General features: G+C 53.3%; 1 protein-coding gene across 1 annotated transcript in view; it reads left to right on the top strand.

The window, feature by feature from the left end:
- The window catches only part of SDK2 (sidekick cell adhesion molecule 2), a 139585-nt gene that overhangs the window by 108119 nt on the left and 17778 nt on the right, over window positions 1-13688 (top strand). The window contains exons 36-39 of the mRNA XM_063080367.1: window positions 5236-5422; window positions 7654-7791; window positions 10311-10472; window positions 13217-13342. Of these exons, the coding sequence (XP_062936437.1) occupies window positions 5236-5422; window positions 7654-7791; window positions 10311-10472; window positions 13217-13342 (613 nt within the window). The remainder of the gene's footprint in view (window positions 1-5235; window positions 5423-7653; window positions 7792-10310; window positions 10473-13216; window positions 13343-13688) is intronic.

The following is a 13688-nucleotide window of genomic DNA, read 5'->3' as shown; positions in this document are numbered from 1 at the left end:
TGTATGTCCCCAGCATGAGTTGGGGGGAACGTGATGGGAAGAACAGTGACCAGGTCCAGAGCCCCCAGAGCCCGCAGGGCTTGGATTTTACTCTGAGTGAGATAGTCACAGAGGACTTGGATTTTTAGAGGGTCACACTGGCTATTGTGGGGAGCATAGTCTGAAGTGGGGAAAGCAGGAAAACCATGAAGAGGCAGCTGAATCATAGAGGTGAGGCATAATAGTGGCTCACACAGGTTGGCAGCAGTGGTGAGAAGTGGTTGCACTCCGGTTGCATTTTAGTAGTAGAGCTGGTAGAATTTGCTGATGAATCAAGCATGGAAAAGAACATGGATTGTAGGCCCAGCAGATGGCATGCACATGCCCAAGGACCTCAGGTACTGCCACGGGCAGACCCCTGCCCAGAAGATGGCAGGAGCACACCTGTGGTCTGCCATAGCCACCACCACAGCCACTGCTGCCAAAAGGTCAGCTCGCTGCCACAGCAGCAGCCACAGACATTATGCAGGTGGCCGACTGACCACTCAACTGCATTGACACAGGAGAGTCACCGGCAGAGCCTGGGGAAAGAGGTGAGCAAACACAGACCCATGACCCAATGGCCCAACTCACAGGGAGAATTACACTGCCACATGCAGCAGCACACCTGGGGGTGGGAGAAACATGTGCAGCCCACATGACTGCCTTGATATGGGGAGAGACACATGTGGAACCCCCCAAGAATACAGAAACCCAGGATGCCTATGTAGAGTAAGAAAGAAAATTCCCCATCACCAGCAACCCATCCCCCAACCAGGGGAAGCAAGGACCCAGGAGGAGCCTCTGCCTGTAGGAAAGAACTGAGGGAAAGCCCCTCAGGGTCACCCATTCAAACTGAGAGCTTTAGTATACCCCAGTGAACCCATCAAGGTCACAGGGCACTAGCCAGGGTGCCAACAAGCCAGCCCAGGATCACCCACCCCCGCCAAAAAGCAACAGAGCACCTAGGCACTTCTCCCAAGAACTCGAGAGCTCACCCACATCTTCAGTTAACCAACACAGTGTCATTAACCTCAGCAAGGAATCACTGAGTGCTCTGGTGCCTAGGCCATGGAGACCCACACAGCTCCAACACTGAATACAGCCAAAGTACCCACACAAAGGCTACACTACTATAGTTTTTATCCGGAACCAACACTAAAACAAAACCTTACTCAACAGTTGATATAAAACATCTGTACTCAACACTGTAGTGTTTATCAGGATCCAATACTAAAACAATACCTTACTCAACAGTCGATATAAAGCATCTACGGGAGGAAGTCTCTCTCCTCAAAGCCCACTCTGGAGTAATAGAAGAAGCAACTGCTCTACCAGATGACCAGACATCAATGCAGAGATACTTGAAACAGGAAAAAAAAAAAAAAACAAGATGTGACACCACCAAAGGGAATACAGTAATTCTCAAGTACCAGACCCCATAGAGCAGGAAACCCTTGAAATGACTGAAAAGGAATTCCAAGCAACCATCTTAAGGAAACTCAATGAGATACAAGAAGACTCAGTTAGACAACACAATTAAATGAGATATCCAGTCTACGAAGGAAGAAATTTACAAAGAGATTAATACCTTAAAAAGAATGTAGAACTCCTAGAGCTGAAGGAATAAAAAATTAAAATATTAAAAAAACACAACCAAGGTCCTAAGCAGCAGGTTAGAGCAAGCAGAAGAAAGAATTTCTCACCTTGAAAATGATCTTTTTGAAATAACCCAGGTGAACAAAAATAAATAACTTTTTTTAAAAATGAAGAAAATCTAAGAGAGCTAGCAGACAACCTTAAGCACACAAACGTCTGATTCATGGGTGTTCCAGAAGCAGAGGAGAAAGGAAAAGGCATTGAAAACCTATTCAACTAAATAATAATAGAGACTTCCCAGGTATAGGGAGAGACACGGACCTACAGATCAAGGAAGCTCAAAGAACCCCAAACAGATTAAGTCCAAAAAGGGCCTCTCCAAGACACATTATAGAGTCAAACTGGCAAAGCTCAAAGACAAAGAGAGAATCTTAAAAACAGCCAGAGAAATGCATGAAGCAAGAAAGGGCGGGGACACAGCAAAGGAAACAATCAGCAGAGTGAAGAGACAAACGACAGAATTGGAGAAAATATTTGCAAACCATGCATCTGATAAGGGGTTAATAGCCAAAATATATAAGGAACTCAAACAACTTAATGGAAAGAAAACAACTCAGAAAATGAGGCAATGGACCTGAATAGACATTTCTCAAAAGAAGACATACAAATGGCCAACATGTATATGAAAAGATGCCCAACATCATTAATCATCTATGAAATGCAAATCAAAACCACAGTGAGATATCACATCACACCTGTTAGGATGGCTATTATCAAAAAGTCGAGAGGTAAGTGTTGGCGAGGGTGTGGAAAAAAGGGGAACCCTTGCACCCTGTTGGTGGCAATGTAAATTGGCACAACCATTATAGAAAACAGTATAGAGGCTCCCCCCAAAAATTAGCAATAGAACTACTATATGATCCAGCAATCCCACTACTGGGTATATACCTAAAGGAATTGAAATCAGGATCTTGAAGAGGTATCTGCACTCCCATGTTCATTGCAGCATTATTCACAACAACTAACATGTGGAAACAACCTAAATGTCTGTTGTTGGATGAATGGATTAGGAAAATGTGGTATATACAAGAGTATTTTTAAAAGTTCATGGAGAAATGGAATTAAAACATCATACACATCTTTCCGTGAATTTTTTGAAGACCCTTTGTATACACAATGATTGAATATTATTCAGCCTTATAAAAGAAGGAAATCCTAATATTTGCAACCATATGGATGAACCCAAGGAACATTAGGCAAAGTGAAATAAGCCAGACACAGAAAGTTAAATACTGTATGGTCTCACTTACATGCGGAATCTGAAATAATCAAACGCACAGAAGCAGAGAGTATAGGATGGTGGTTGCCAGGGGCTGGGAGACGAAGTGGAGAGATGTTAGTCCAAGACACAAAGTTTCAATTTTACAGATGAGTAAGTTTTGGGGACCTAGTACACAACATGGAGATGATAGTTAATAATACTGTACTGTACACTTGAAATTTGCTAAGAGGGTAGATCTTAAGTGTTCTCACTACAGGAAAAAAAATAAAGGGTAACTATGAGGTGATGGATAAGTTAATTATCTCGATTGCGGTGATCATTTCACAATGTATACATATATCAAAACATCACGTTGCATGCCTTAAATATATACTAGTTTTATTTATCAATTATACTTCAATAAAGCTGGAAAAAAGAAAGGGGAGGGCATTGAGAATAGCAGGTGCAAGGTGTTGATTATAATGGTACAGTCCTATGCCTGCCCTTGTCTATGTAAGGCATTTATTCATCCAGCAAATATTTATTCAGCACCAGCAATGTGTTAGGCATGAGTCTAGGTGCTTGGGTCCCCAGGGAGCCAAATGAAGATGCCTTCCCTCTGGAGCGTGCATTCTAGCAGACACCCAGTTACCCAGTGGTATGCACTACCACTCGGCTGTGCTGGTCTCAGCACCTTTGTGCCCTCTGCATGAGTGTTCGTCCCTCTTTCTGTTAGTCATTGTCTAGCAAAGGTCTGCTGAACTGAGTGCACACAAGTAAGCTGCACCTACGGAGGGTGATTGCTTATGTACGGGTGCTGCTCCAGGGCGCCAGACGCTGACCACTCCCCTAACTAAGAGCATGACTCCAGCCACTGACCCTCCCTCTCCCACATCACTGTGTTTTCCCTGAGGTGGGTATCGCCCATGGAGGGGACATAAAAGCATTCTGAAATATATTTCCTCTTTTAATGCCTTTTCCTGACCTCACACTTTCTTCCAGCTCTCGCTTATCATCAAATACCACCTATGTACTGATAACACCCAGAGTTTTAGTGCTAGCCTTGACCTTTCTCCTGAACACCAAATCAGCAGGAACTTTGTTTACTGTTGTATCCCAATTACTGTGAATAGGCAAATGAGGGACTTAATGAATGACTACCTCATCTACCCATACAAGAAGAGTCTGTAAAAAGAGGCTGGGGGAGTTTGCAGAGAAGCAGGGATTTCATGGTAGCAAGATGTCCTAACTGTCATTCACACATGCCAGTGGGGGACACTTCTATTAGCTCTTGCTCACTTTTATTCAGCTTCCTACAGGGAAATTGAGAAATTAAGCCAGTAGCTCGCAGAAACCTCTTTGGACAGCAGGTGGCACCAAACGATCTCCCATTCTCCACGTGGCTTGGGACTGACCTGCCGCTTTCTAGATGGCTTTAGTTCAAAGTTCTAAAACTAGTTTAAGAATCTTCCATGCTTCACTAACTAAGAGTATTAACCCCCGCTGAATATGAAATCATTGAAAGCACTGTGGAGCAGCTGCTCTGCTACTGGCCTAAAACTCTGCAGCCACACGTTGCCTTCAGAGGCTGACCAAGTACCCCATGGGAGGCAGTGTGCCATATTCTGTAGTCCTTACGGCCTTCACCCCTCATGTTGACCCTGGGAAGTAAGTGTCCTTAACCCGACTATTTACATTACAAGACTGTGGCTCAGAGAAGTCACCTGGTCAAGGCACAGCACTAGTAAATAGTGCAGCCAGAATTCAGCCCCAGGCCACCTGTCATCTTAGCCTAGGCCTTCCTCTGAAGCAGGCTTTGCAAACTGTACCATGCAGGTGCATCCCTGGGGGCTTTGCAAACTGTAGTGTGTGGGTGCATCACCAGGGTCTGGCTAACCTGCAACTGCTGCTGCAGCAGGCCCAGGATGGGCCTGAGACCCCACATCCCGCACCAGCTCGCAGGTGATGTGATGCTGCCGGCCCTGGCACCCCACTCAGCTGGGGACTCTACACTGCACTTATCTCCCCGGCTCAGGCTCCCATGGGACAGAATTGGCTTATGCCTCCAGGAGCTCTGTTCTGAGGGTTGATGTGCCAGTGCTGTGCTAAATCCTACAGGCACGGCGGTGAACACAGTTACACGGGCTGTGCATTTACAGTCTAGCAGCAAATAGGGTCTTGGTCTTGAAAAGGAAGGTTCTGGAAGGGGTTCTAAAACAGCTCTCAAATACTTTTATGCTGTTTCCTGGGCAACTCACAACACTGAAGGTGTCTCTGAAGACCCTGGATCAGGCAGGGGCAGGGGAGAAGCCCAGGGTCTCCATCCCCCTCACTCCCGTAATCCTCTCTGCCCACAGATTTATTTCTGGGAAGCCCAGCGGCAGAACCTCACAGAGCGGGTGAAGACGCTTTTCCTGGCTGAGAATAGTGTGAAGCTGAAGAACCTGACCGGCTACACTGCCTACATGGTCAGCGTTGCAGCCTTCAACGCCGCTGGGGACGGGCCACGGAGCAGCCCCACCCAGGGCCAGACCCAGCAAGCAGGTGGGGGAAGGGCCCTGGGGAGGGGCAGATCTGCCCCAGGGGCTGCAGGAGGACCCACCTGGGGTCTGGGCTTTTGGGAAGAGCAGAGGCAGCTGCCTTATTCTGCTAGGATCTGGGCTTGGTACCCAGGCCGCATGAGACACCCTCCAGAGTGCTGTCCCCATGAAGCCTCGAAAAGCCACAGACCTCGCCAGTGCTCCCCCCTTGTCTCAGGCATCCCTCCCTGCTGATGGCCAACCCACTTCTGCTCCCCGCCTGTGCCCACCTGACTTTTATTTCTCCCTGCCTTTGTTCATTCCACAAATGTTTGTTGAGTGTCTTCCATGAGCCACCACTCTGCTTGATGCTGGGGACACAACAGTGAGTGGGACCAGCAAGGTCCCCGCCCTCGTAAATAGATGGTGGTAAGGGCTGGTGACCTAAGGGTGGGACAGGAGATGGGTGGATGGCTTTGGACAGGTGCACACAAAAGCTCACTGAGAGGTGACATCTGAGCTGAGGTTTGAATGAGGAGGAGCCAGCATGGGAAGTTCTGTAGGTGGCAGGGGTCGGGGTGAGGAAGGGTTCTGGGTGGAGGGAACAGCAGGTGCAAAGGCCTGGTGGCCGGAGGAATTAGAGAAACAGAGAAAGCCAGGTGGTTTGCAGGAAAAGGAGAGAGAGTCAGCTCACAGAGGGTCTAGGGGTTTAGGATTGGGATTAATTCTAAGCGCAATGGGAAGTCATCAGAGGGTTGAAGCGACAGGATCTGGTTTATGTTTTGAAAAAATCACTCTGGCTGCTGTGCAGGAGACAGACTGGTGGAGGGGAGGATGGGGGCAGGGAGGCCAGAGAGGAGGCGGGACGGTGGGGCAGGCAGAGCGAAGGGCGATGCTAAGAATCCCCCTGCCCACGTGTGCAGGGCAAGCCCTGCAGAGAGTGCACATGAGCAAGCGTCGCCTGGAAGTCGTGCTTCCTGCCCAGGTCAGTGGGGGAGCAGGGGCTGGAGCCCAGTTTCTGGGAGCACCAGGAGTTCTCCCCTCCTGGATCTGAAGATAAGCCTGTTGCCCTGGCCTCCCATAAGAGTGTTTTCTAACCTGCTGCTTCCTGCACTGTCAATTACATGTGGCTCTTAACGAGCTGCAAATGGCTCTTTACACAGAGTCTGTTCCTAATTATGATCCTCTTTAGGGACAAGCCCTGGCTCCAGGGAAACCTTTTCCCTCCTCTGGCTCCCCAGGGTCTGGCTGAGGCTTGGCTGAGCCCGAGCTACCAAATGTGCAAGTCCTTCTGTCTGTCTGCCTGTTCCGACCACTCTGTCCATGTCATTGGCCGGATGTGAGCCCCTGGGAGCCTGGAAGCTTCCGTTGCGGTGGCAGCCAGACAAAGTGTTCTGTCCCACATCCCTCTAGCCCAGGGGAGGCAGGAAGGGCCCCCTGAGCTTGCCTCCCTCCTGCAAAGACAGCTCACTGACGTGGCCTCCCGGAGCTGGAGCCAGAAGCGGTCGGATTAGCCCTGGCTCGGTGGGGGGCAGTGCTGGACAATAGCAGCCTGGTCCTCCTGCCCCGGCCAGCTGGGGACTGGGGATACTGCAGACTGGGATGCTTCCTTCCCTTCTCCCTGTCCTCCCCCACAGAGCCCCCTCCCTCGCCCCGATGTTTTCAGGGTCACTCCAGGATTCTCAGTCCAAGAAAATGTCTCTTCCGGAGGGATTGGCTGTCCTTGTCCCTGGCGCCTGGTGACAGCATGGTGCCTCCGTGACGAGCCCTGGAGCCCAGGGATGAGAGAAAGGCCACGTCTGCTGCAGTTCTGGCACCCACCTAATGTTCTGAGGCCCAGACACCCGCTTCCTTTCCCCTCAGAGAAGCCAAAAGAGGAACCCCACAAAGCCAGAAAATGGCCTTGCCCCACGGTGACCCTGGGAGTGTGACGGCTTGTCGCACTGTAGCCTGGGCTCAGAACCACTTAGCAAGAAGAAGCCTGAATTCTCCAACTTTAGAAAAAAATTAAGTTTCCTTTTTTCCCAGTTCTCAGGACTCTGAAATTGAAAAGCCAAGTGCTAACGACATCAAGGGAGGAGAGGAAGGGGGACCGGTGGCCCCTAGTGACCCCTCCTTCTCTCTTCTTGCACAAAGCGCTGCTCTCTTGTGCTTCCCGGGCCCAGACCCAAACACTCTGCTAGTTCCTTGCAGCCAAACCCGACGCTTTGAACGTCCACAGAGGAGGAAACACAAACCCTGTGCTGTCTCCCGCAGCCCCCAGCGCTCCCAGCTCGGTCAAGTTCAGCGAGCTGACCACAACCTCAGTGAACGTGTCCTGGGAAGCCCCACAGTTCCCCAATGGCATCCTGGAGGGCTACCGGCTGGTGTACGAGCCCTGCACCCCAGTGGATGGTGAGTGGGAACCCCGCCATCACGGCTCCCAGGCCCTTGCTTTACAGGGGCTTTTTCTCATCTGGGGTCCCTGTCACAGTCCCTACACATGAGTTAGATTCCGTGAGGGTCTCCTCATCTTATAAATGGGGACCCCAGACAGGGGGAGTGGTGAAACACAGCAAAGTGAGGGGGAAGTTGGAACAGCAACCCAGGTCTCCCAACGTCCAGGCAGAGAATTTTTAACTATCTTCTTCCCCGTCAGTCATCGAAGTAGGGAAGAGAGGAAGGAAAATGTGAGCAGAATAGAGCATCCCAAGATGGGTCGTAAAGAAGGGGCACCCCTGACAGTCTTCCCCTGTCCTTTCCACCTCCCAAACCCTAGAGTTCCCAGCCTTACTCCGGGTTAGTCCTTCTTTACCTTTTGGGGGTCAGGAACCTGTTTGAGAATCTGATCAAAGCCTTGGAACCTCTCCCCAGGGAGGCACGAGGTTGTGGGTCACTGTACCCCTGTTGCCATCTGTGACCCTCTCATCCAGAGCCCTGCTCTGCAAATGATCTCCCTCATATGCTGAACCCCCCTGTTAATGGAGTCATCTTCAGACCCCTTCCTCACAGCCCCCACCCCACACCCCATCCTCCAGGCCCTAGCCAGGACCCTGTCCCATTTCCAGGCTCCCGGGCTGGGCCGTGCTGACCCTGACAGTGGACACCAGACACTTGATGCAAATCAGCTTTCTAGCCCCAAAGGGCTGCCTAGCCACTGTTGATGTGAATCTCTCAGGGAGAGCCAAGTGCCCAGAAACCACTATTTTGTTACCAGCAACCATCTTATGAGGACAGAGGCGACAGGGCCCCTCACTGCCTGGGTCTGGTTCCAGTGAGGTGTTGGGGGTGTGGCTGGCCTCTGGGGTCACCCCCATCATTCTCAGTCCCCTGCAACAACCAGGCCTGGCAAGAACAAGGGGCGGGGCCCTGGGAATGTGGCTGCAGCCAGCAGTTCTAGGTCAAGCCAAGGGAACAAAGGCCCTCAGTCTTCCCTGCCACCACCTGGGTGCCAGCAGCTCCTTCTGCAAAGTGGAGCTGTGTGTTAGAACACAGAGGGGGAGCCGGGCCCAGGAGGAGATCCAGTCAGGTGCAGGACCCAAACAGGGCTGAGGACAGAGGTCACAGAGACAAGATGCAGGAGGCCAAGACAAGCTCTCCTCACAGGGGCCTCCACTTGGCCTGTCCAGGGACTGCCCATCTTGAGAGTTGTGAGCCCTTTGCTTTCTGTGTCCTCATCCAGCAGGATCTGGACCACGTGGATGGACTGCACATGTTTACGTATTCCTGCCCTCCCTGTAAAAGCCTATGTAAAAAATGTGCTCAGATGATGCCTGGCCTGGCCAGCACATTGTCTATACCCCAGTTCATGCTTCATCCCTGGGCTCAGGCCTGCAGAACCCAGCTTCACAAGCACCCAGCAGCCCGCTTTCCTGTAGGGAAAACCAAAGCCCGGGCAGATAAGGGGTTTGTTCAGAAATGTCAAGGAGCAGGAACCCAGGGTTTCTGTTTCTGGTCCAGGGGGTCTTTTATTCCTCAGAAAGGCCCTCTTGAGCATACATTGTTCTATCAGTCAATAATTCATTCACTTGATAAATAAATCAGGCACCTACTACGTGCCAGGGGCACATACCCTCACTCAGTAGAACCAACTGCTGCCAGGCTAAGGGACATGCCAGAAGACACCTGGGGCCTGTGCTGGGGTCTGCACCCAGCCCACTGGCTGCGAAGCTCATCTCTCAGTGTCAGCCTTCGTGCTCAGAGGACACGGGAAATGAAACCCAGGCCCAGTGCTCGGGGAGGCTGGCAGTCGGGAGTGTTTAGATCTGTGCCATGCAGACTCCCCCCTCCTGAAAGCTTGCCCAGGCCTCCCCCCTAGTGCTGTGATTTGGGGTTCTGAGGCACCCTCACTTTGCCCTAAAAAGCCTGTTGGGGGCAGGAGATGGAGGGTGCACCGTGAGCTCCGGGCTGTCACTGGCACGAGAGGATGGGGGCGTGAAGCTGAGAGCTGAGCTGGGGCTCAGTTGGAGGAGCTGGTCGCAAGTGTGTCCCCTCTGACTCTGGACTCATGGCACCTTGACAAAGCACTTCCTGAAAGATGACCCTCAGAACTCTAGCTCTGTGGGATGTTACATAGGGGGAAAAAGTGGGGTGAAATCTATCTGGGGTACAGTGGATAAATAAACAGGATGGTGTTTCTTTTCCTCCAGATGTTACAGGACCCTGTGGTTATTTGATAGACGGACAGTATGTAGCTTTTCTCAAACTCATTTAACCACGGAGCCCCTTCTCATGAGAACAGCTTGCAGGGCCATGTTCTGAGACATGCAGCATGGGCGATGTTGCTGTGGGGGGTAGGGGGACATTTCAGCCTGAGTTCAAGGCCGAGGCCCCAGCCAGCCTCTGGGGTTCAGACAACTGCTGCTTCCCCTCCCCCATGGCCTCCAGCAGCCTCGGTGGACCCTACGACCCCCACTTAATGTGCTTCCCCTCAGGAGTCAGCAAGATTGTGACCGTGGACGTGAAGGGGAGCAGCCCTCTGTGGCTGAAGGTGAAGGACCTGGCAGAGGGGATGACCTACAGGTTCCGCATCAGAGCCAAGACCTTTACCTACGGACCGGAGATCGAAGCCAATGTCACCACGGGGCCGGGAGAAGGTAAGGGAGCAATGGGGCCACATGTGAGCTGCTGCTCTCTGCACCGTGGCTCAGCTCCTCAAGTCAGAAGGGGCCCCCAGGGGTCAAGAGCTGTGCTAGATCCTGGAGACACAGAGTAGAGCTTGGGGACAGAGCTCACTCCTCACCTGGCCTCCGGGCCCCCCTCCCTCCGCCTCCCTCCTCCTGGTTCTACCCTCTGGTTAATAGCATCAGTGCCTCGGTGTTCCTCAAGCCACAAACACTGGAGTGGCCCCTCCCCATCTCCCACTCCTTAGGCCCAGAGCACACATCCAGGCCTCTTCATGCCACTTGCTCCTTTCTTCCCCTCCTGCCCCCCAATTATGCTGGCCTCAATTATTCCACCCCAGAAGGATGCATCCTGGCAGGTCCCCCTGCCTCTGGCCTGGCCAGAGCCATCTTCCCATCTTTTGCAGGGTGCTCTTGTGAGAATGCACATTGCCAGGGAGGATGCTCAGAGATCCTGACTTCCTGGGGCTGAGGCGGGGCCCAGCCACCTGCGCTTATCACCAGAGCCCCAGGTTCTGAGTAGGCGGCCTCTTGAGAAACACTTTGATGGAGGAGCCAGCAGCCTTTTCCCAGCCAGGCCCTGCCGTCCCCCCATTACCCATCTCCTCCCTGCCTCCTCTGCTGTAGATGCTCTTAGACTACGTGCCATTTTGTATTTCCACAGGTCTATTTGTGTGTCCTACCCATGAAGTGTCCCTTAACCACCTCCTTTAAATGTCCCCCCACCTCCCACATTCCTCTCCCCCAGCCACTGCAATGATCAACGTTTAGCCCTCCAAAGTCCCCATCACCGGCGCAGGATGTCCCATCCTGAATGCAAAAGCCACCTCCCGGGCCACCCTGCTACTTCCCTCCCTAAGAAAGTACACAGCCCATCCCAAAGATCCCCCCAAATCCCATCTCCTCCTCCACCCTGCCTCCTCGGCCAGCTCTCCCTGGAAGGCCTCAGGAGGTGCACTGGGCCTGGGGAGCCTGCCTCTTCCTGCTTTTTACCTTTTCACCTGCCTGCCTGGCTCCTCCCCTGACAGCTCAGGCTGGCTGCTCTTCACTTTCCCTTTCTGGTCACCTCATCCCCGTGTTCCGGCTCCCAAGCTCCCTTAGAACAAAGCCTGCAGGGCCTAGGAGGAAGCTTGCCGGGAGCTGCCCCCCTCCATCTGCCCCAGGCCTGCCCCCTGCACCTGAGCCAACTTCCCTGAGAAACAAAAGCAGGAAGAGAAGCTGGCAGCGGTGGTAGTGTGGGAACAGAGGAAGGCTGTCCATCCAGGGGACAGGCTGTTCTAACCTGAGGGTGGAAGTGTCCCAGGCTGGGGAGAGGGAGAGGAGGGCAGGTGTGCAGATGAGGTGGTAGAGGGCACTCCGAAAGAGAGAGACCCGAGCCTCGCCCAGTCGGCGTGGGTGAGGAGGGGCTGCAGGGAGAACTCGCAGCCAGGCTGTCCTTTTCCCTCCAGACCAGGCTGCATGCACTGGAAGCTTCTGGTCTAAGAGGGACAGCTCCCTCCCTCAGGCCTGAGCATTGTCCTGAGGGCCACCCCTGCCCTTCCACATCTCCCTCAGGCTGTGCCTCCCCATGCCCCGTCTGTCAGCAGCCTTTGCCCTTCGGCTGCAGGAAGGATGCTCCTTCAGGAAGGGAGGACTAGACACAGAGGCCAGGAGAGTCTCTGCCTTCTGCCTGGCCTTCCAGCTTTCCTGTGCCCTGAGATGCTGAGCCCTTGGCTCTTGTCCCTGTGGGTGTCTATAGAGGCCGTCTGTCCAGACAGTTACCTGCCTACTCATGCACTGGCTTGTTTCCTCGTCCCACAAGCACATGGGAAGCTCCTACTGTGTGCTGTGTTCTGGGTGCAGAGCTGCACATCTAGTGGGGGTGACAGCACATGAGGCTGGGACTCGGGGGGCAACAAGACCCCAGAGGATAGGACCAGGGCTTGCACTGGCAGGGCACCCCCAAGAGAAGAAGGGGCTCAGGACCCCTCACGGACAGATAACCCGGCTCCCTGCTCGTACTGCAGACGTGAGCTCCCCTCTCCTGCTCCGTCTCCCTGCTGGCTGCTGGACCAGGCGGCTGCCCCGACACGCCTCACACTAGGAGCCGGCAGGAAGCCCACTCCCACCTCCGTCCTCCAAGCAGTGGCTTCCTAGGGCCCAAGCCCCCTCTCTCCTTGCCTAACCTAATGGCAAATGTAGTTGGGAGTAGGGAGGTTTCAGGCAAGAGGCAGAGAGGACATGACCATCACACACAAGGAGAGCTGTTGGGGGGCCCTTCAGCCCTCTCAAAGCCACCCCCTCCTATCTATCCATGGGTCCACTCTGCCGTCCTCCCACCCACCTCTATGACCCCCATGCCATATCCCTTCAAGCCTTACCTTCCAAAAGCCCTCACAGATGAGGAAACGGGCAGAGACCCACTTCTGGGCTGGAACTAAAAATCCATGTTCCCCGACTCTACTCCAGAGATCTTTCTGGCAACATCTCAGGTGCCCTCTCCTGACTTGGCATTTGGAATGGGGGCTGTGGGGGTGGCCCAGAAGGGACAGTAGTCAGATCCTGGCCGGCCTGGCCTGGGACACACACCTCAGGCCTTGGCACCTGCAGGGTTTCCCAGAGGCTCTTCGGCTGGGGTTGGTTTCACCGCCCAGTCCCTCCTCCTCTTCAAGCACATGGACAACTGGGTGGCCATCTGGGCTGTGTACACCCCCTTGCCCACCGTGTGCTGTTTGCAGGTGCCCCAGGACCGCCTGGAGTGCCCATCATTGTGAGGTACAGCTCGGCCATTGCCATCCACTGGTCCAGTGGAGACCCCGGCAAAGGACCCATCACCCGCTACGTCATAGAGGCCCGGCCTTCAGGTGCGATTCCACCCCAGCTGGGCCCCTCCCTGGCTAGACTGTCTCTCCCCTGGGGCTGAGAGTCCAGGCTCACTTTCTCCCTCCTTCCTGAGTCCCTCACTTGGGGCACATGTGTCTGTCCCCCTCCTGAGGAGGTGTTTATGTTCCTACAGTGAAGCTAGAGAGGGTCCTGTTGGGGAATGGGAAACGGGGGTTCCCTGTTGGTTAAGGAACACCCAGGAGGCCCCCAGGGAACAGCTGTTAGCACCAGGTGAGGTCCAACTCAGGTTGAGGGTCATTCAAGAAGCCAGAGGAGCGAGATCTTGGCGCACACTGGTTAAGCAGCACGTCCTCCACGTGACCCCAC

Source organism: Cynocephalus volans, chromosome 16 (assembly GCF_027409185.1).
Source record: "Cynocephalus volans isolate mCynVol1 chromosome 16, mCynVol1.pri, whole genome shotgun sequence".
Taxonomy (NCBI): Eukaryota; Metazoa; Chordata; class Mammalia; order Dermoptera; family Cynocephalidae; genus Cynocephalus; species Cynocephalus volans.
This window is presented reverse-complemented; position numbering and strand designations above follow the sequence as displayed.